Consider the following 24,048-nt stretch of genomic DNA (forward strand, 5'->3'; position numbering starts at 1 on the left):
AAAACCTATAGATGACAAGAGGATATCTGCGAAGACAGAATATCGACAACGAAAATGTTTCACGAGTTCATACCTGGCTGGTACGTGATTTTTAACACTTTGCGGTCCGCATGTTTATTACATTGTCGCATCATCTGACTACCATCATCTGACTGAAATAAACTAATTATAAGTACGATTATGATACGAACTGAACTACATATTTTTTTACCGTAAACACTCGCAACATAAAAGCACCTATTAAAGTTCTTTTGTTTTGTTTTTAATTTTTATCTGCGATAACTGCATACAATATAATAATTGTATGTATTTGTCAATAAAACTGATATTCTTAGGGCACACAAAAAACTTATGCAGTAAAACGTAAATGATAAGGAAATCAACATGTTTGATTTGTTATTGTTTATGCTATGGCCTTATGGTATCTACTGTCATTGGCCAATTTGCTTACTACTTATGTTTTACTGCTTAAGTTTTTTGTGCCATGGCTATTATGTGATGGCATCAGCAGACCGCAAAGAGTTAATCTATAATGAAGCACGATCTCAACGAGGGAGCTTTACTGTCATAACTCGCTCTGAAAACTGAAAGCTCACGAATATCTAAATCGACTTCGTGGCACTCGGATTGTACAGTCTGAATTCTACTTCGCGATAAAGTCTCTTCAATCAGGGTTTGTTCGGGGCACTTCTAGGCCTCTTCGGAGTGGCGTACTTGACGCATAAGAATCCAAAAATAATCAGCACAGCGACGATAGCCACTCCGATGCCCAGCCAAAATTCCCCTCGCACGTTTAACTTATCGAGGGCGATCTCACGAAGAGCCAACGCACCGTCGGGTGGCTCGCACGCTGCCTGGATGATGATGTCCTGCCGTTGGATCTGCTTGGGCTTGCAATTGGCCAGCTTTCCCACACTTTCGCTCTTGTGTAGACGCGGCAACAGCAGTGACAACGACCACTGCATTGGGCTGATTTGCTGATACCACGACGGCAGATTGTCCAGGTGCAGAGTCACCCCGCCGGCCAAAGTTATCTCACCCAACACCATTCCGGCAAACAACGCCGCCAGATAGGTCCACTTGCACACGTGTGCGAAGAATGTGCAGATAAGATGCTGCAGTATCAAATATAGTAAACCGATGGCGAGGTAATTCCACATTGACATTAGGTTCTCATCCGGCACAAGATGCAATCCCGACATCGCAAATGCTGGCGCTAGATATATCAGGTAGACCATACACCAGCACGGCAAGCTGCAGATGAGCTGGAAATGGAACGCATTTTCTTTATACCTTTCGCTACGAAAAAATTCGAGATTTCAATGAATCTAGGCTTACCTCTGCGAGAATGTACATGAATCGACCATAGAGCCCGTCCCTGATGTCCCTCTCCACGTTTGGTCTGCTATTGGCCACGTCGCACATCGCCAGGAGGCTCAGAGGCCAGAAAAAGATACCCAAACTAGCGTAATGATAGCCTATTCTGTCTCGTAAATATAGATTTGATTCGCTGGCGATATCCCAGAATATTGCACCGAGTAGAATACTGAGCGAGGCGGAAATGACGATCTTCCGCAGCAGTCTTGTTAATGTCCACGGTTGACTGTAGATGAGCGTTCGTAACAATAGCGCGTACAGTTGTACAAATATATTGGGTCCGGGCATCGAAGGCGGAAGTGCACCGGGTGGACCAGGATCGCTGATAGGAGGTAGCCTCGTTCTAGCTAGCTCCGCCAGATGATCTATCCTCTGCGAGGACTCCAGCATCGCTTCCGCCGACAGGTCGTCTAGCGTTACTAAATCAACTAGAAAAGAGAAAGAATTCTTTTTTATCCATATTATTTATTATAAAAAAAATTATAAATTTGTAAGAAATATCATTTTTGGAAATAATTTTGTCAAAAATATTAGCTGCGTTTTCATGAGACCTTAGAATTTAAGTAAGAAAATTTTGTTACGTACGATAGTAATCGGACGGATTCTTGAATGGCGGACAGGGGAACTCAGCGAGGGCGAAATATGGCAGCATGTCTCTTCTAGGTCCGGAGTACATGACTCGTCCGCCGGACGTGAGCGCGACTCTCGATACCATCGTCAGGATCTCGTAAGTGGGCGGGTGTAGAGTCAAGACGACGAGACGTTGACCGCGGCTGGCCCACTGTCTCAAGTACTCGACCAGGAAGAAAGCATCAAAGATGTCCAGACCGTGCGTGGGTTTGTCCAGGGCGAGGATGTGCGAGTCCTGAAGCAGCCGGCAGGCAAGGGCTAGTCGTCGAGCCTCGGAGGTCGTCAAGGTGTTCACCAGGCAGTGTTTGGTCGCCTCCAAGCCAAGCTCCTGCAGAATAGCCTCAGCTTCGAGTGTGGTGGTATTACGGCCACCTCTCAGTAACATGTAAAAGCTGAGAGTCTGCTGAGCAGTCAGCCCGGGGCTCAGACCATTCTCCGTGGGTAGATAGGCGACGCGAGATCTATTTTGATTGCAATATTAATAATAAATGAATCAATCGTTCCGGGAAAGGCATTTAACGATGCTTCGGATATCCGAGAACAAGAATTAAATTATTAAAAATAATTGATTGACTATATCCGGATATCCGGATCACCCAGATAATTCGGATTAGTATAAAAAGAAAAATGGAATTTAAGTAAAAAAGTCCCACGAGAATTAAATGATAATTTTTTATGCATGCAATATTTTAAAATGTATGATGTAACTAAAGGTTGTTCGAGTATAAGTGCACGAAGAGAAGTTGCAATCCGCGGAGATCAAGCATGAAGCAATAATTAAATCGGCAATTGAAGCGATAATTGAATAATGAGTAGCGCTCGTTATTCACCTTATTATTCGACTCTATTTGTAAATTTGTATGCTAATACATTCGCTAGTTACAGTCTGTTTCGTTAATATCGGTTACCGTTAGCCGTAGTTAATTAAATGTTTCTTTTCTGTTTGGATCATAGCCGGTGCTATGATCTAGAAAGGAACAAAGAATCAGTCAACTAAGTTGAAGCTGACTCACGTTAAACCAGCCATGGATCTCTCATTTAACTATCCTTACATTTTATCTCATTTATGATCATGTCCACTAATGTGGATTAATTTTAATTTTGGATCAACTTACTCTGCATCTTTTTCTAATTTTTAGAACTAGATGAGTAATAAATTAAAGTTAATCTGTATTAGTGGAGCATTAATTGTTTTCATTTTTTATATAAGCTTATTATGTATAATTTCGAGCGTAACTGCATATCGATAACAAAGAATTAACCAACATTATTTGAGAAATTTGATTTTCGTATTTATTTTAAAAATAATAAATTTTACGCGGTGCACAGATAACAAAGAAACGTTCCTTTCACAGAGTAGTATTACCAATCACGTAATACATTTAATGATTCATTGCCACGTTACAAGAAAACGTACACGTGCTACAAGGAGATTAGAAAGTACCTTAGGCTGCGTGCTGATACAGATCTTCCATTGAGCAAAATATCGCCCCTTTTTATACGCCTCCTTCCCGCAATCGTCTCAACGATCTGCGTGCCTTCCTTCTCGGTAGTCGCCATAATAGCCAGTACCTCGGCGGCACCGGCCTCGAGGGTAATACCACGAAGAAGCGGCAGTCCGTCCGAGCCTGAAGCCTCCACACCTCGCAGCTGTAGGTGAGGATGCTGCAGACACGGCATCGGTCTCAATGGCAGCGCGTAACCTTCTGGTCCGAGGATACCATGTCCTATAGAATAAATGTACGTCGCTCATAATACTTCAGATTTGTTAAAATCCCATGATTTAGAATACTAAAAGAATCAGAAGTTTTTTCAACAAACTAGGACCTTTCGTAAAACTTTCATCGATTTAAGATCAATTCCGTGATTAATAGAGGAAAAACTGCAAGAAAGTGCGTAATTTTCGGGGTTTATGAATATTAAAGATAGTCTAGAAATATAAAGAGACCAAGGCTTTACAAAATGACACTAATAAATAAAAAGGAACATTTAAGCCCACGCAAGATCTTTTTCGCAAGAAAAATAGAATAGATTATTCTGAGAAAAAGATCTTGCGTGGGCTTGAATGCTCCTTTTTATTTATTAGTGTTAAAGATAGTCATTTATTTTCGTTCATTGTTTTCTTTTACCGTGCGCTATGTAACCGGGATCGATCGGCGCGATGCTGTGTCGCCGGTTGGTCCTGACGGCACTCTGCAAGAGATTAGCCTCGCTGGCACTCCTCAACCTCGGATGGTCCCTCGCGACAGTTAATTGTGAATGCGCTGGCTCCCTCGGGACAGCGTGAACATGCCTGAAATCCGGATCGCTTCTTGCTGAACGCATGATCGAGGTTGTATGCACTGGAGCACCTGCACGTCGAAGTAGAATTTGTAACACGTAATCCTGATAATCTTCAATTTTATCCAGCAATCCAAATTAAATGACGAATTGTAAAATAATATAGAACATTTTTAGAATAGCTTAATAACTTATTTAAAGTCTCCTAAAAATGTACAAAGTCTTTTTCAATGAGAAATTGATTCACAGAAAGAACGAAGAACTTTTGACTGAAGTATCTAAAAATGTAGCTAGATATAGATATCTGAAAATAATTTCGTTGGACTGTCAAAATAATTATGTAGAACGCTCAAACTGATTATTAGAATGTCAAGACTTTTTACATCATTACTCATCATATTTTAATTTCCTATAATTATTTGAGAAAATTGTTTGATTACATTAATTAGAATTCTGGTTGAAAATGGGCGAATCAGAATTTTCTGGTTAAATCTACTAAGTTCTAGTTGTGATAACCAGAATTCTGATTGATGTAATCAAAATGTTCTAGTTTGTCCATTTTCAATCAGATATTTTTCTTAGTCTAACTACCTAAATTTTTAGATATTTCAGCAAAATCATTCTTTCTGTGTTAAAGAGTGCAATAGAATAATAATGAATCTGAAAAATGCAGTCAATATTAAGATCTCAATTTTAAATATCACCGCTTTTACCTGCGTGCGACACACGTCGTCCTTCCTCGCTGGAGTCGTAGCCGCTGGAGCCGTCGCGATTCCGAGAGCTGGGCGGTAAAACGCGTGGCAAACCGAACTTCAAATACGTGTAAGAATTGTTGGCCAACGGACTCTTAGGACCATATCGCGGATGCCGCAGTATGCTCTGCACCGTGGAGTCGCGCAACTGAAAGTTCCCGTACGGAAGCGGCGACTTCTCGGCAGAGCCGAGCGCGGAGTCCGTGAAGTCGGAGTTCAGGTTTTGCCTGTGGAATCACGGAAATGCGTATACTTCGCGCTCGTCAACATTCCCGTGTTTAATATCTATTCTTTGTATACAAGGTATTTTTAGATAATTAGATGAGAGAAAAAGAGAGAGTTAATTACATGATTAAAGTACGTTTGTTAGATGTGTTTAAGTATGCTATTCATTCCCCTGAACCTCTACCGCGAATTATTTCAAAAGAACAAAAAAATTGAAAAAATGGCAGTGTGGTTTAAAGTATTGATATTTCCCGTTAATCGTTATGTTCCGTAGTCACTCATGCTTGATAATACTCACTGACATTTAATATTTTTAACGATAATAATGATACCGTTGATGTAATACATGAAAGTACATATAGTATATTGTAAATCAACAAGTCCGATCGGCAATTCCTTTCACATGGAGCGGCAAAAAAGATGACACAGCAATGGACAGCATTCGCTTTGGCGTTCCGCCTCCGGTGAGACTTGGATTGGACAACGTACGGTGCATATACGCGGATTATACGCTTGCACTTTAACTACAAATGGTCACCTGTAAATCGACCATGCGTGCAGATCCTCGCTGGCCGGCGGCTCCAACCCCCTGGTGTCCAAAGCTCCCGGCACCGAGTACCTCCTTTCCAACTCCCAGGCCTCCGAGCCCATGTTTTCCGGTGGCTGCACAGAGATTACAGATGCGACCGGTTAAATTTTTGCGAATTATTACAAGATAACGTAATATCTCTCTTTTATTTTAATTACCACGCTTTAACGCCGCCGAGGGGGAAAGTAAAGTAAAGACACGCTCTCTCTATTTTATCAGTTTCAGTTTCGAATTCGATCAGATTGTATCGATTAACCGAAGTAATTATGCTGCAATTTTCAAATAAGAAAATAAATCTTTTATTTGGAACAGAATCGATAAAATTTCGATATGCATGAGATAGTATATTACTAGAGAGATAGTCCTATAGCGAGGATATCCTTGGAAATGGTAATATTCTTTTCCGAAGAATCACATAAAACATACGGTAGACGTCTGACGAACAAAATAAATTACACTGCAAATTTTGCGAAGAAACTTTCGCGAACATTTTCCTCGCATGGAAGACCTCTGACGTTTGGTATGAATTTATTGCTACTGCCGCCCTACAAGGACGTCCGCACGAGATTGGATTTATTGCGCAACACGTCGGAAGGTTGTTATTAAAGCCTCCCTGCGCACAGAATTTCTTTCACGTGTATCCCACCGCGTATCTACTTGGCTCATTCTGGAAAGTCCTGTAAGATCGAGTAACGTGCTCACGGCTGATTTGACTCACAAGCAAGCACCGAGTAATTTCAAAGGCGTGCCGGGATTATACGAGATACCGGCGTTCTCAACAGTGTATTCCGTGGCCGGATACAGCCGCATCCATCATCACGATTTCATGACGAATTTATGCTCGTATCGTTTAAGCGTTGAGAAAATCAAGGAGCAAAAGAGAAGCTTATCATCGAATACGGCTACATTAAATGAAAAAGATTCTGATACGGAATTGCAATCAATAAAGGGTTATGATATATAATCAAGGATAATAATAAAGAATTAGATTTTACTTTTCTACACGGAAAAAATAGTTTGCTGAAGTATCTAAAAATAGGTAGATACAGACTTGAAATAATTTCGTTGAATCATCAAAATAATTATGTAAGAAACTCAAGCCAGAATTGTTAGAATGTTAAAACTTTTTGCAGCATTGCTTATTATGCTCAAAATTCCTGCATAATTATTTTGTCCAACAAAACTATTTTCAATGTCTAGCTAAATTTTTATAAATATTTCAGCAAAATCGTTCTTTCTATGTAGTCTCCAACATACAGTGCGTTTCGAAATATACTAACAGAACCGAAAGTCTATAATGCATAGCAAGTATTCTCTAAATTCTTTGGAGTGAAATTTAAAAATGTGAAATTTCACTAAAGAGTAAAAATTATTCTAAAAAAACATCTCTTCAAAAGAGGCGAAGAATTTTCACTCTTTTGAAGTGAGACCCCAAAAAATTTAAAGAGTATGTTACATATATATATATATAAATCATTATTTAAGAATGTTCGAATGATTATCCATTTTTTTTGTTAAATTACAATGCGACAACTTCGCGTGCGACGAATTTCCTTCTTTGGAATTAACTCTGACTGTGTCGATAAATCGCACGCAGTGTTCTACTGACTCTTCGGATTCTTTTCCCGAGAAAAAACTACAGGTATCCCGTAGTTCCCGCCGGCGAACAAAGAGGGATGGCCTCGTCGAATTTTATCGCGATGCAGCAAATTGTTCTTTGCCCATGCTTGATCGTCCATAAAGAACGAAACGTGCAGACTGCGGAGAATGTATCTCCCTACTGGTACACGCCGTATAGTCACGGTACATACTTGTCTGCCAGTATTGTTAAGCATCTATAAATATCTACTGGATCTTTCACATTTTTTTCTGTATATCACAATTTCCTACCTTTCTACATCTTGATCACTAAATTACTACCAAGCAAATTGACGAATTACGTCTCTAGAAATATTAGCTTTTAAATATTACGTCGCAATTCGAGATTGGACGTCATTATTAGAATGTCAGTTTTAAAACTGTTATTCGCTTTTTGCGTACACCAACACCGATTCGAACATAAAAGGCTGATGGATCGTGGCAAAAACCGCGATAGAGATAGTAATAGATATGTGTGCCGGAAATTACCGCCGGTGGCAATATCGTGGCGTATAACAGTACGTTTAATGTCGCAATTATGAAAAGTGGCACCGCAAAATGTCAGCTAGTTACAGGCTCCAAATAGCCGGGAAATCGATAACTGACTGGGGTTTCCGTATTTCGCCTTCTTCTTATAAACAGGTATTCTGGATCGTTTGCTTTTACAAACCGCGGAGATCTAAATATTCGCTCATTTTCTTGCATAATATCTCACACCGACGCGTACGTAGGCGATAATAACTTGTTAGATGTTATTACATCATAAACTTTCTCTGTGTACAAGGTCTCTTGCATCCTTAATTTGTCACATCTCGGAATTGTATAACGTGGACTGTATAAGATATCAGGACAGTATGAACTCCATTGAGTTAAATAATATTTTGTTGTTTTTAACTTCCACGTATGTCGAAATATAAATCCATTTCTGTGGTTAATTTCGCTATTCTGTAGTAAATAATTAATAAAGAATATAGAACATCAAAATTTTAATTTGACAAAGGCTCTCAAATTCAATAGAATTAATTTTCGATGTAAGATATGGGCAATTGAGAGCAAACGCAGTTAAATTTAGCATATATCTACACTCTAAAAAATGTCGGTTTAACACCGATGGTATGGAATTTGACACCAATATGGATGTCTATATAATTCTCATCGTGTTGATGTAAAATCAACACCGTTTGTTCGGTGTGAATGATTCGCATTGTTGCGGTGTGAATTTCCACACAGAAAACGTGAATTTTAACACTACTGGCGATGTGATTATTACATCTAAAATGGTGTTAAAAACACTGCAATAGTGAGTTTATACCGTTACGTTTACTCTTATACGCTATATATTTGACTCAAACACGAAGGTCGCGACGGTGTAAATTTCACAGTTTATTTTTCGTATTTAGGTCAAATTTAGGTCAAATATAAATATATATATTTGACTTAAATTTGAATCAAACACAAAAAATGTACTGTTTATATCTTGTAACCTTCGTGTTTAAGTGAAATATAGCGTATATGAGTCGAGGAGTAAACGTAACGGTATAAACTCACTAACATATATATGTATATATATATGTATAATTAGTATTATACTCTGTATTTGTATTCATGTGTATTATATATATGCATTATTGATATTAAAATAGCATGTGTTTTAAGATACGAACTAATGTAACCTCAAACACTGCGCTATAGCGATTGGTTCTTTGAAGTCACGTGTAGCGCAGTCACTCTGCACGGTGCAAAAACAAATAATGCCGCATCAAAATTTGACACCGCGTTTGTCGTGTAAAAGATTCACCATATCTTGGTGTTAAAATTCACACCAAATTATTTAACCACATGGATGTGGTGAAATTTCACACCGCTATTTTTTAGAGTGTATTTCTATATAATAATACTAAATAATAAGTTTATAACATTACTTCTTTATTAATACAAACATTTCGACTTTGTTTAAGTCATCTTCAGCGTATATCACTGCTTATAATTTAAAATTTTCATTACTTGGTGGGTTGAGACGATTGCCAATTCGAGTATTGAGAATAATCTCCTTAATCAACTGTGTGACTATTAAGATCCAACATACCAAGTATAACATTGTAGGAGCGCCATAATGATAATATACAGTTAAAATTGATTAAATTCATTTTTAGAATATTAATTACGTTAGAACATATTCCGTGTCACAAATTCAAGTCCAATTATTTAGTATTATTATACAGAAATAGATATACGCTACATTTAACTGCATTTGCTCTCAATTGCGAGTATTGAGAATAATCTCCTTAATTAACTGTATGACTATTAAGATCCAACACACCAAGTATAACATTGTAGGAGCGCCATAATGATAATATATAATTAAAGTTGATTAAATTCATTTTTAGAATATTAATTACGTTAGAACATATTCCGTGTCACAAATTCAAGTCCAATTATTTAGTATTATTATACAGAAATAGATATACGCTACATTTAACTGCATTTGCTCTCAATTGCCCATATTTCACATCGAAAATTAATTCTATTAATAAAGAATGTCTATATTAACACACTGTCAATATACACTTACAATTACTAAATATAATAATAAACTATAGAGTGAGATTTAATAAATTTTTTTGTGTTAAATTGTTTAACTCTTTATTAAGTAGGAGCAGTGGTAATCTATAGAAATGATTAAAAATAACTCTAATTGATATAATTTGATATTACAAATTTAACAATGTGGAGATCTTTTTTGTGATTCGATTAGCTCTCAACTTTTCACAAAACGCACCCAAAATGGGCTCAAGTTTACGTTTTAAAAATTTCATTCTTAAATAATTGCTGCACGTCATTTTATTCTATCTTTTATTCCAACAGATATTTTGTTACTTCACTATGGCTAGAGTATTCATAGTCGATTCTTATATTTAAAACCGTTTTAAAAACAGTCTTAAGATGTCGTATGCTAATCACAGAGCTGTATTAGTATCTTAAGGCATTACTTAAGATACATTCTTAAAATAAGAACAAACTATGAATACCGGTCTATATATATTTTATCTTTTACTTCGTTCTTTTTTGAGAAATTTTATATCTTTTATCGTATTTATTTTCTATTTTTCGCCTCATACTATTTTTTTCATATTCGCATTTATAAAATGTATCTGTTTTGCATGAAATAAGCTGCGTGTTTTAATTTATCGCAAAAATTTAATCGCAAAAGTTAATTACCATCTTTTTTATCGTTTAATCACAGTCTGATTATATATGTTGCTTTCCGCATTCCGTGTTGCGGCTCATCGTGTTCTACCGAATAGCTGTCAGGGACTCATCACCGTTATCAGAAGACATGCTCGTGCTAGGAGTTTTGTAGCATCAGGAAGGCGCTCGCACGAAGGATGAATATCATCGTTTGCGTGGGGACACGTGTACACGTATGCCTAGAAGGAAGCGAACGTAGCATTCCATTTAACGGTGGTGTTCGCGACCTAAAAACGCGCACGTAGCACCTGTTTCATTGCCATTGACGTACGGCAGCTTTTAATGACTTTTCGCGAACATATTGTACACTTCGATGCTTCAAAATCCATTCCATACCGGGTGTCCGAACAATACACACTCTTCCGAAAAACATCCGGGATAGAATTCACGTTATTACAGAATACTACAGAATATAATAAAAAATATAATAAAAAATTTCGACATTGCAATCTCTGATTACCATAATAAAATCATACAAACTAGATGCAGGATTAGTACGTACCAGATACCATATATACCAGGTAGCAAGCTATAGTCATTTCGACGTCAATAGTTAGTCATTTTAGTTATTTATTTAGTTAGTTAGTCCTTTTGGATTATTGACGTCATGTTATCTATTTAAGATGTAATAATGATGTTATCTTTATGGCCAATTATAATGACGGCATTTATTTATCCATTCTACGATAAATTTACAACATCATATTTATTGACGTCGGATGAATGATCAGAATAACCAGTCGACGACTAATAACGTTATTAGTGGTCAATTAATAACAACGTTCATTTATGCCGTCAATAAAACGAAAATAATAACATATTTTCGATGTCGATTTATGACGTTATATGGTCGTGATAAGGAAGGACTAATTAATGATATAAAATAGACGACCCCTTACTACCTCCAAAAAACACAAAAATTAACAAAAAATCAAGATGATTTTATTCTTAACATAGTTAATAAACAGTCAAATTTTGTAAGCAAAAATTATCATTTCGATTTTCATGATATCAAAATAAAGTTTCATTTCGACTTTCTCTTGATTGGTGTGTTCTTTGGACTGGGATATTTACATAATTGCGAGTGCACGTTTTAAAATTATGGAAAAGCCACGCGATGATAGAAAGTACTTTTACGACTTACAGTATAACGAGAACGCAAGATTACTTCCCAAGTAAAAAAAGCAATGTCGTTAATCTTAGATACCATGAATACTAACGACCTTCATTATTCTTTCATCGAAGAGCAAGTCCCATCGTATTCTGCGTATCGTCCTAATAAATTTCAGAGCAAACGTTTACTCGAAAACACCTTACATACGCGATATGTTCTGGACTGTCAAAGGACGATTAAATTAATCAGAGGCATCTCTTTCTACCTGTGAGAGAGGCTCGACCTTGCTCTCGATGGTGATGTAAATCGAACGACGTCGCAGGTCAATTATTTTAAACTGCTTGCGAAACGCACGGCAAGAAACGCATAAACCATCTGCTTCATTGCTTTAGTGCAACAACAGGTTTTAATTTGTCTTCACGTGTCAGTTTGCGGTATGCGTTCACATTTCCGAGTTCCACGCGAGTGCGAAAACGTATCGGGTGTTCAGCGAATACACATCAAGTACGTCTGTTGGACTTTTGCATTGTAACTTCACAAAATTGTTGACATAAATTGTCCACGAATCAGTACTTAATAATGACAATCTTTTGGCATAAAATTTGATTTAATCCTAAACTACACACTGAAAGAAAAGATTGGCTGCTGCAGCAAATTAGATGGTAAAATATGGCATAGCATTTTTATTTGGCTGCAGCAGTCAATTTTTGGTTGCGTTAACCAATCGAAATCCTATACTGACATGGCGGATAGGCTAACATAGGTAATCAAAAATTGACTGCAGCAACCAAAAATTGGCTGTTGCAGCGAATTCAGAATGCTATGTCATATTTTACCATCTAATTTGCTGCAGCAGCCAATTTTTTTTTTCAATGCAGCTATGAAAACTATATCTAAGTTTTCAAAGAATTAGAAAAAGATAACAGTAAGTTAAACCGAGATTAAAGTTATCATTGGTGGAACAGGGCCTTACACAAATTTTTCCGAGTTCTTTAAAGAAAGAAAGACATTAAACATCTATCGTCACAACATCGAGTACACTATATCCTGCTTGCAGAATATTCCTCTTGTACAATAATCTTGTAACAGGTGCGATTTGTTGGCACTTACGAAGATTTAATATCACATCATCGCAGATGTTACGTTTACGTCGTCCGAGTGGAATGCGAAGAATTACATAATCCGTTTTAGCGCGAGCGGCTTAGAATCACACCTCGAATGATACACGATGCACATTTCTTAGTTACTACAAATGCTGACGGAACGACATTTTTTTCCCTCGTCCCGGAATCTCCCGTTAGAAGTGACTCATCAGCGAGTCCCTTGAAATTGAGCTGGCTCAGGTACAAGAATGTTCATATCGCGTGAGAACCGGCAAGATTGAAAGCGCACACTATATCTTATTGGAAAAAAAGAATGCTCGCGCAGAGCGCAAACTGCCAACACGTCATTTGACGGAAGTTATGATCTTCTTCGCAGAGAGCAAAAATAACACACACACACACACACACACAATTATTTTGTGAAAGATCGAAAGAACGCTTGATAATGTTAATTTTAACAATCAATTTTAGGACAGATGTTTGCACAACAAAACAAATTAATTACAAAACGACCAAGTAACGAGCATACAATGTTGTTTATTAACTTTAGACTGCCGGGAAAGTCACTTTTGTGGCTCTTGAATGTGGGTTAAAATACCATTTTTGGTGGCATTTTAAATACTAATTGTATTAAACATATATACGTTGCCCAAAATATATAAAAATATATAAGTATTGAAAAATATACAAAATAAGTAAAAAATATAAAAAAGTAAAAAAATTATAAAACAAGAAAAAAGTAAAAAACACAGAAAATAAGTTTAAAAATCAAACAAAAAAGAAAAGTTAAAAAGGGGCTATAAACTGACATGGATTTCGTCTATTTTCCGACATATAACAGTAATTATGTATAGTAGAATAGGCTCTTTTAAATTTATACATTGAAGAAGACTCTGTGAGTCGAAACGTCTAGACATTAGATACTCGGTATATTATCCTAATATTAAATAATTAATATACAACATTGTATGCTCATTTACTTGGTCGTTTTGTAATTAATTCATTAATTTCCTTTTATAAAAAACGTGAATAAGTAACAGAACTTTTTGTTCACTCAAAAGCGGATGTAAATCGCGCGTAGTTTTACTTCTAAATAAGTGTCGGATGATCAAGAATCAGAATGTTGTGTCATACGATGCCGTATGTACGTTAGATTAATTCGCACAAAAATAGCTGTTATATCTTCCACGGTGCTGTCAGAATGAGAACTACGATGTAACACGTGTTCATCGGTGAAGTCATCAGCGGATCAACGGATCGTCGCTATGAAACTCCTTACGCTGTACGTTTGCAAACAGCTGACATTTTTAACTGACAAGAAATAACGGTACAGTATTATACGAGGTCCAATAAACAACATTCTTTTCCTCGACGAACGGTCGATCATTTTTGTATTTTTAATTTTCGAAGACTCGCCTAAATCGATGTCTACCGCTGAATATATTCAAAGTATTTATATTCATTAAAATATATAACGAAATTTAAATTTTAAAAAGTCAAAAAATGGAACTTTTGTTAAATTTCTCAATATACAAAAAAAAATAGAGTATATAGAGGAAATAAAGTGATAAGAAAATTGTAATTCTAACCAGGAATTTATAAGTTGGATGGAAGATTTCTTTCTGGATGTGGCACAACCTCTCAGTCGCAGTCACGGGTGTAAGTTCACCTGGGTCTCCATGTCACAGCTACAACGGTCGACCGATGAGATGTTCCCGCATGAACAGTATTAATGTACCCGCGTATGAAAGGAGAAAGAGCCTACAGGTTTACGAGCACGATTGCGTCGACGTCTGCAATGACAATGGACATAGTTCCCGCTGTACGTCGAGTAGTCCTTGCTTGGTCTCACGATCGTGCGTGGAATGATTTAACCCACTCGTGATTACGGATGCGAAACATCGCAGACTTGGCCAACACCTTTCATAGAGAACATCTTGAAAACAATAAGTCGAGGTAAAAATTTATTCTGTAATTAATCCAGCATCTTTAAAAAAAATATCCATGATATATATTTACAACTTCTACTTTACAGTTTTTATTCGAAAAATTCTTAAAGGTATAAATTAATCTTTTCCAGGCAATCGGATCTCTTCAGTGATAAACCCTTCAAGTGCGTTATCGAATATTCGAATAATTGCGTCCACATATCAGTGGACACGACAAAACTATGTCGCGGTGATACCCTACGTTCTTTTCAATTTGCGTAATACGGTCATTTTTGCGACGACCGATAACCGCCTCTCGCAAGGCCCAGTTAACTGTTCATTTGCATATCCCGTTTCTGCAACAGTTGTATCGAGCGACGACCGTGCGTTTTCGCGGTATGAATTTACCATTAAACGCCACTCCAGTCATGTCTGTTGTGGCTTTTTGCCGGCTTTTGCACGCGCGTGCAACTGAATCGACTAATACATAGTATGAGAAGGAAAGTGCGGATATGGCCGTAGAGCGATATATTCGTAAAGGCCGGCGAGATGATACGCTCGGAAAAACGGACCTGCTGCATGTGCCTATTGCGCGCAGCTGAGCATGTCGAAAGCAGGCGGAAAGTGATGTCTAATATCTCGTGGACGGTATATGTACCTGTAGCCTACACTCGCGCGCGATACCTGGAAAAATCGCCGGTCGCGTGATCGCTCTTACGACGAATTTATATCGCAATCCTGAATCCGCGGTCACGGTGTTTAATGCGATTCAAGGGGTAAGTGGTTGAAAACGAGAACGTTTGCTCGACAATGCAGATACATGCAATGCTCTTTTCATATAATCAAGTATTTTTCTAATCTCTGTTTTTATGCATTTTAGCAAAATTCCTTAGATGTTCGCAATTCCTACTCGATCATCCCTATAATTTATCGAATATGTTATATAAAAAGCGTTCCAACGAGCTGGAAAAGAATCGAGATCTTTTAACTTCGATTTTTCAAGCTTCGTACACTGAAAAAAAAAGATTGGCTGCTGCAGCAAATTAGATGGTAAAATATGTCTATTGAAATCCTATACTGACATTGCAGATAGGCTAACGCAACCAAAAATTGACTGCTGCAACCAATTAAAAATGCTATGCCATATTTTACCATCTAATTTGCTGCAGCAGCCAATCTTTTTTTCAGTGTAGCTAAATTGATTTTAGTTTTTTGTTACATGCAAATAGATCATACTTGCGATTTACGTCAGATAAGTGAAAATTGGAAGCTATAACCGCGGAACGCGCGCGCGCGTCTCCACTTATTTAGGAGTCCCTCAGCTCTCAGCGAACGGAAACAATATCTCGATTTCATGATCTCCAGAATCTACTGTGAGACTATCTCACGCACTGATTTCTATAGCCATGTTTGTACGCCAGTGAACCGTGTACGCGTGTCCGTGTGTACCTAAATAAAGTACACTATGGCCTGAATTGTTACAGTGTTACAGCCATAATTACCAGTACACGCAATGCGGTTGGAAACCGTGATGGAAAGTCTACCGAAAACCGTCGACCCACATAACGCGGGTATCTCATACGATCCGAAGTGTGCACTCATGGCTAATTATCTCGATTAATTAAACATCAGCATTCCCGAGATTATAGCTTTAAGAAGAAGAGATCGTGTCCGTATATTTCACCTCTTATATCTGCTTCTAGCTTTTTAATAAGAGAAGTGGCACAAACGTTCTTCTTAAAAGAAGAATCATTTAATGAAATTTAAACAATTAATTAAAAAGGTTTTCATTTCAAGCATAAAAAAAGTAATTTGCAATTTATATTTACACCGAAAAAAATTTCTGGTTAAAAATGGACGAATCAGAATTTTCTAGTTAAATTTATTAGAATTCTAGTTGAGATAACCGGAATTCTGGTTGAGATATAATATTTCTGGTAAATTCTAATTAATTTAACCAGAAAATTCTGATTCGTCCGTTTTCCACTAAAATTACTATTTAATCCAACTAGACCATTTTTCTCAGTGTATAAATGAAAATATTTTAGTATCACTAATACAGTTAATATTAGAGGAAAGTTGCCGATACTGACACAGGTCTTCTAAAGTGACACCCCCTTATTTCTCAGAAACTAACTGTTGCACTTTATTAATACTAATAAAATCATGATCTGTTTAATTAATTAAAGAGAAGTACAAACTCATAATTCGTATATTTATAGCTTGTTTCTATACAAAATCAGCTAAAAACGAATTCTACGAAAATAAAATTCTTATGATTCTCTTTTGCAAATTGCGTGGTTTAAATAATAGTGACTATATTATTGATAATATTACGTCATTTTAAACGTCGTTTAAATGCTTGTAGTTTCCTAAATCAATTCTATTTATATCATTTTTTCTCTTAGTCTTTTCATAATACGATTTTAAATTTAAAATTGGGGTGCAGCGTAAACCGCCACACCTGTCTGTAAAACAGACATGAGCCAATTTAATCTTTATAATGGTGCTTTATAGTGTTAAATAAGTCTATTGGAGCTGAAGGCAATCATGCATATGTGGAAAAATTCTTGAAAAACTTTCGCATTAGGTATTTGTATCTTGCAGAACAGCATAAAATAAATATGCATATAATTCAATAAAAATGTTTTATAACGAAGTGAAAAGATTCTAGAAAATCTTATATACATTCATTTGTAGGTACTTTATACAGATAATGCTTGTAAAATAAAAAGGAATATGAATACGTAACATTACTGCCTACTGTATCAGTTTTGGAGCCCATTTTGTCAGACGCTCATTTTTGCTTACCTTACGAAAAAATTAATTATTGCAAACAGTATTATAAAAACTGCTTACACTATTTGATAGAAGACATTTTTTCAGTTTATATTTACGTTTTTAAAGTTTTATTTTTACCTTTTGTTTAAGAAATATTGTCTAAAAACAAAGTGGTATGTCGGTATCGGCGACTTTCCTCTACTTGCGTATTACATTGACCAAACAGAACGTAGGTGGAAAGTATTTTCGTTGCCATATTCGACAGATAATATGTAACGTTCAATCATAAGAAAATTAGACAACAACTGAATGCCGATAGTACTTTTACTACTTCGTTATAAGTGATGATGGGCATTATCTGGCCATAAAACTTCATCGAGGAATGCAGAATATAAGCGCGCGCGAGGTCAGCTGTTAGACTTTTCAATATTCCATCGCGCGAAGCAATCGCTACACCTCTCCTCTCGCTTCCCTTTCCCACTCCCCGCGGATGGAGGAAGACGAAGAAAGGTAGGAAGATCCAATTGAAATTGCAAATCAATTGAATCACCGTGCGAGGAAGCGTCGAAGAGCGCGCTCCTATGCGCTCGTTAAAATCTCCTGGCGTGACTCCACGATTTCGCCGAGATAGGTACAGCCTTATTGTTAGTGGCGCACGCCGTTAATGAAAATCTCGGCAACTCGCGATACGATTATGTATTCGACATATATATTCGTCGTGTCCGATCAAAGTGAACGGATTGACGAGGATTGAACCCTCACCTTTCCGCCTCGCGATTGCTAGGACCTCGGATACGTTAATGTGGAAACGCGCGAAGGAAGTAACGACGCAAAACGCTTTTGCTTTTTATTAAAGGAAATGAAAGGAAACACGCGCGCGCGTCTTGAGAAGTCTGAATAAAGATACTTATATATTTAGCAAAAGAAAAAGAAAGAAGGAGAGGAAAAGATGGAGAAGGCATAAATAGATACAGAAGACTTTGTACTTTGTATTGAAATAGATTGTACTGCGCACTGAACCAAAGCTGTACGGAAATACAATAAAATATTCATTGAAAAAATAATGAAAATTGGTCCAATAAATTCTCATAATATGATTTAGGTTATAAAACTATTACTAGAATTCATTGCAAGACTGAATATATAGTTATATAAATTAATCCAGTTATTGTACCAATAAATTAATTACATTAAGTCGGACATTAAGTCGTACATTGATTAATGATCATTCATTGAACCAAAAATGACCAAAATTTTTTTCAGTGTGGCATAGCGGAAATTTAATGCAGTAAGTAACTGTTCAGTTACTCGTATTTAATTAATTTAAAAGTTAAACGAATATTTGAAGGGAGAACGATAATTCATCACAAAATTTGTATTTAAAAATCAAAAGAGATTTCAAGTTTATCAGAATTTAGGTCAAAAGGATATCCGGCGGTTCCGGTATATTTCTCTCAATTGCTCAAATAAATGCTAGGATACTTGAACAAAAATACAGTCCATTATTATTACTTTTTCCAGAAATCCGAGAAAGAGAGCTCTTGAGTAATGTTTCACTGCTCGACATAAATCGGACGCTTTCAATGTTTGTAATCTAATCGAGTAATAATTCGTCCATTGAGGAAAGTAAAACATTATTCTCGTATGTAATACGAGTGGAAGCAGTGGTTTTATGCGCACACATGATAGAAAACTATGCTACCGCAGTTAAAATATGACGAAATACAACGCAATGTGCTGCGTCATTTTGCAACAAAGTATTTTATTTCACAAAAGAATTATTTATTTGGCACGAAAATATGGAAAAACTGCTATCTTTAGTAATAAAGTTAAATCGTTCTGTTGATAAAACTATTACCAGTACGCATGAATAATTAATAATTTTATTAATAACAATTAAATTGTACATTTAAATTGATCCTTTTTTTTATTACGTTACACTTTCGTTATATCACGCACGCGATTCTTCATCAAAGTAAATATATGGTAATTTTATTAATAATTCTTTTAATATAAAGAACGAAGAAATATATGCACAGTTGTTTCATGCTTATGCAATCGCATTTTCGTGGATCGCTTGTCAGTGGGTCAAACGTTTTCCTCGAAAATAAAATGCATATGGAACATTTTAACTCTATATGTGAGCTTTTAATTCACGGTTCAACGACAGGGAACCTGATTTTGCATAACAAGAAAGACTCGCCGGTACGGTGAAAGCAACAAGTGATTAACAACCCTGCCGTTACCACTTTTTCGAAGGCTGTCGATCCGCTCTATAGAATCCGAAGAATTTTCTAAATGCGTTTTCGTTTTGGAAAGCACCGTGACAATTTCCAGCATGCTGTATAATTAGACACGCACACGATACTCTCATCACGTGTAAACAATTTTTCCATTTTTGACTAATACCGTTACTCCGAAAACTATGCGGACTTAAATAGATCTTTGAATATCAAATGAAGATATTTTTCTTATTTTCTTCGAATGTAAAATGAAGAATTTTTTATTTTATTAATTAAACATATTCTTATATAGCATAGAAAATTACTCAACAAGCTTCTCGCCAGTTTATAGATAAATATCAAAGAAAAAGTAATCTAACAGAAAACATAAAAACTGTTTAAGTTAATGCTCATCCTCGGTCGAACGCAGAGACCATATCCAACATTGCGGATTGAAATATTGTATGAAAATTATATGGCATTGCTGAAGATGGTTTGAAGCAAGCCGAAACGTTCAAGAACTTTGTAACACGTAATGTAAAAAAGTATTGAGAATATATTATATGTATTGCGCTGTGAATGCTCTCATTGCCCGTTTATTAATATTTTATTATTAATGTTTGTTTTTTGAGAACCCTATCAAATATATATTGTTTATTTTTTAATTCGTCACATTGCATTACTTCGAAAATTGTCGGAAATAATTAATATTTTCTCCCTAATCTATAATTTTAAAAAATATTCAAGAAGAAAAAAAAACAAAATGTTATCTCTGATATTTTTCGACTTAATAAAAGGATTTGTCTTATGAGAAATTGGTTCCGACCCCAAAATTTAGCTTCGACAAAAGTGGAAGAAACAAATTTATTTTCATTCCGTCCAGAGTTTAATCGGCATCGTAGATGGACGAACCTTTGCGAGGACGTTCAAAAAATCGCGGAATACGCGTGAGGGCGAGTCGGCGCCCGCAGCGAGGACAAGAAGAGGAGAAGAAGAAAGGAAGAAAAAGAGTGAAGGCGCTGCCGCGCTCTGATCTTCGTGACAATGACTCACCGGCTGTGTATTCGCGCTGGGCCTTCAACCTTGGAAGCTGGTAGAATCACGACAACGACGCCGCTGCCTTCTCTCCATTCCGGTTCGTCGTCCTTCTCTACCGATCGCCGACCGATCGGACTTCCCGCACTTCGCGTGACAGAGAAAAGGGATATACTTCCCTTGCGTGTAGAAGAGTCGTCACCCTTGGGGATGAAAAAAAAACTCTTCTCCTAGGTGACGCGTCGTTACCGCGACGTCACCGATGCCGCCGTCGTCGTCGTCGTCGCCGTTGTCGATTCTTACCCGAAATATCTTCCCTGGCTCGCGATCGAAGCGAAGCGCCAAGTATCGCGCGACTCGCCGGAGTCCTGCCCGAACGCTGGTCACCACCGCTGACGGAGGAGCCCACCGAGGCCCCCACGAGTTTCCCTCTCCGGGGCCTCGCCGGTACCCCTCCGACAAGTTCGCAATGGCGTGAACGCGCCGGGTCCGTATCACGATAGCTTGCGTCTATCTAGCATGGATCCTCTGCGCTTTTTTGCACTTTCGTTTCTCGTTCTTGCCTCTCCTTGCGCATTCATGCTTTGTTTTACGTGCGACGGGATGTACTCAAGTTAAGGGAAGTTTTTATAGAGAGGAATGGAAGCATAACTTAAAGATAAAACTCAAATAAAAATGGAAGAAAATAAAAGTAAACAGGTAAATTCATGTAAAAGTTAACGCGAGTTAACGTAAAAGAAATAATTATTTTTATCGGGCCTTTTCGTTCTGCAGTATTTATCGAGTTGGTCGAGAAATTCATCAGAAAATTCTCTATTCATTCATCTTTATTCAACTTATTAATCATCTTTATCCTATTCAAGGATTTGCATACATCTCATTGTTAAAGCAACAGTTTATATAATTAATTAAAATTTTGATTTTTTTCTTTGTTATCACGGAACAGTTATAAGATACAATGGGTAACATTTAATTTAACTTCGTTATTTCTAATATAAATAATAAAGATATAAAATTTATTTTTTGCATCTTGCCTTCTACATCAAACTAAAGCATATTTTAAAATTTACTAAATATTAATACATATTTCTTTGAATAGTACTAAGTAAACATTTACTTACAGCAAATAAATATTTACTCAATAAGAAAATGATAGTTAAATCAAATTAATGGTTTTTCTATCAAATAAATATATGTTTACATTTAATAAATATTTACTTAAAACTATTCAAATATGTATTAAAATTTAGTATTTTTTTCAGTGTACATACTGTTATAATAGAATACATTACAATTTGTAATGTATAGCTGCTGAAACGTTACTAGTTATATTTCTTCTTTTCTGTATAAAACAAAGGAATTTCGGACGAAATATCCAAAAACATTGTAAAAGTATCAACTGATTACTGATTAGGTAAAAGTTCGATATAGAATAATGTATCTGCGCACATCGCGTTGCAAAAATGCGACATATTTTTACAATAAATACTTCGTAGATCGCGATCGGTATCTGAACAGCATCTCGCCTAGTTTACATGACGTTGAAAGGCACACATCGCGTTGCTTACGCCGATGGTCTTACTCGGGGTCGGTCCCCCTCCAGATCGCGGGCCCGCGTCGGAGAAGACATTCACCTCGAAGAGAACCAACTCCCAGCCGGATAGCCAGCCAAGTATCGTTACCTGCAGCTACGCGTTTCTCGTGTCCCAGCCTCGCTCGAGCGAGTCACTTTTACGCGCTGGTCAGTGCGCACTGCAATCCGCACGGCGGTAGCACGCTCTCGCACGTTGGTGCATTATTCACTACCGTCCGGACTACCATTTTGCGGAGTTGCGGAAGATCATAAAAAACGCGAGTGCGGGTGGGTTTCTTTGTTAAGGTGCACGGTGTTCTCCAAGTCACGGTCAAGTGCGCGACGGATGGATGAATCCGGTGACAATCCTGCGCCTTGGTGTTTTCATGTTCCTTTGGATGTTATTTATCATTTTTAATATCTTGTGAAATACTCGTAGGTTACTTCAATAATATTTAATATTGTGATACTGATTATTACGATTAATTTCAAAAATAACCCATACAGCAGATTTCATCTGTCATCTTGAGAACGTCTTTAGGACGTAAGAAGGCGTCCCTTTAGAACGTCCTTAGGACGTCTCTCGGATGTCTATGCTGTATAGAAATTAACAATTGTTATTTTGAGACAATATGCGAAGTTATGTAAATTGCAATGAAAAATATGTATTGTATTTTGAAAGAAATAATTTTAGAATCTTTACTTCTATAGAGCTCCGCAGATGTTACTTGAGGAATGTAACTGTGGGTACCGAAAGTAATATCGATTCTCAAGATGCTTCCATCTGATTGCGTTTTGGACATATCCAACGTGTTTCACTCCACCTCGGTAGTGATTGAAGGAACCTGTCTCAATAAATCCGAACCTACCGCAGTGCTTAGAGATGTATCAGCTCGCGTCCACGGCGGAGAAGTCCTGGCTATTCTAGGATCAAAGGGTTCCGGCAAACGAGCGCTTCTCGATGTTATCGGTGAATATTTCTAATCATTCTTTTCAACATTGTATTGTAGCGTTTCGCAAAATTATAAACAATGTAGCGCGTAGATTTTTAATCAAATCTTTGTAATTTAATTAATTAAATTTACCATGGCTAGTCCTTTCTATTATACACGAAAAGAACAGTTTTGTTGAAGTATCTAAAAATTTAGCTACAAAACATTCAGCTACAGATCTGAAAATAATCTGAAAATTTATTAAATTAGTAAAATAATTATGTAGACTGGGTTGCTAGAATATTAAAACTTTTTGCAGCATTGCTTGTCATGCTTAAATTTCCTACAGAATTATTTTTTATTTTATGATCCAGTAAAATTATTTTCGGATCTGTATCTATACCTAAATTTTTAATACTTCAACAATCGTTCTTTTCATGTATATTTGACATATTTTGGCGTCACGCCACAATGAAAAAGTTCTTATAGAAGTATTTCTAGTTAAATTTTATTTTAAAAAATTAAAAAACAGAGAAAAATTGATAATAATTTCTAGATTCAGCGTATTAATTAAATTTAAAATAACTAATTTCTACTAGCTGGAAGAGCCGATGGCGAGA

The 24,048-nt window shown here is 36.7% G+C and overlaps 2 protein-coding genes across 2 annotated transcripts in view; one reads left to right on the forward strand and one right to left on the reverse strand.

The window, feature by feature from the left end:
• Window positions 1–367: 367 nt before the first annotated feature.
• On the reverse strand, window positions 368–21,288 carry LOC108729161 (ATP-binding cassette sub-family G member 5). The gene is made up of 8 exons (XM_018458136.1): window positions 20,942–21,288; window positions 5,803–5,927; window positions 5,001–5,266; window positions 4,137–4,358; window positions 3,452–3,734; window positions 1,963–2,468; window positions 1,339–1,805; window positions 368–1,265 (listed from the first exon to the last, which is right to left on the reverse strand). The coding sequence occupies exons 2-8, from the start codon at window positions 5,913–5,915 to the stop codon at window positions 669–671; spliced, it is 2,454 nt and encodes an 817-aa protein (XP_018313638.1). The 5' UTR covers window positions 5,916–5,927; window positions 20,942–21,288; the 3' UTR covers window positions 368–668.
• A 1,375-nt stretch (window positions 21,289–22,663) lies between these two features.
• LOC108729158 (ATP-binding cassette sub-family G member 5) overlaps window positions 22,664–24,048 on the forward strand; it is a 4,947-nt gene continuing 3,562 nt past the window's right edge. The window contains exons 1-3 of the mRNA XM_018458134.1: window positions 22,664–22,931; window positions 23,208–23,466; window positions 24,028–24,048. The exon at window positions 24,028–24,048 is cut by the window's right edge and continues 558 nt beyond it. Coding sequence (XP_018313636.1) covers window positions 23,271–23,466; window positions 24,028–24,048 — 217 coding nt within the window. The 5' untranslated portion in view covers window positions 22,664–22,931; window positions 23,208–23,270. The remainder of the gene's footprint in view (window positions 22,932–23,207; window positions 23,467–24,027) is intronic.

The sequence above is a fragment of the Mycetomoellerius zeteki genome, unplaced genomic scaffold (genome assembly GCF_001594055.1).
Source record: "Mycetomoellerius zeteki isolate Tzet28-1 unplaced genomic scaffold, Tzet1.0 scaffold701, whole genome shotgun sequence".
Lineage (NCBI taxonomy): Eukaryota > Metazoa > Arthropoda > Insecta > Hymenoptera > Formicidae > Mycetomoellerius > Mycetomoellerius zeteki.

Coding starts and splice junctions, on each gene's coding strand:
- LOC108729161 (XM_018458136.1), bottom strand. CDS start 5,915: ATGGGCTCGGAGGCCTGGGAGTTGGAAAGGAGGTACTCGGTGCCGGGA. Junction 5,267..5,802: donor CACGCATGGTCGATTTACAG/GTGACCATTTGT, acceptor GTGATTCCACAG/GCAAAACCTGAACTCCGACT. Junction 1,266..1,338: donor TCATGTACATTCTCGCAGAG/GTAAGCCTAGAT, acceptor TTCCATTTCCAG/CTCATCTGCAGCTTGCCGTG.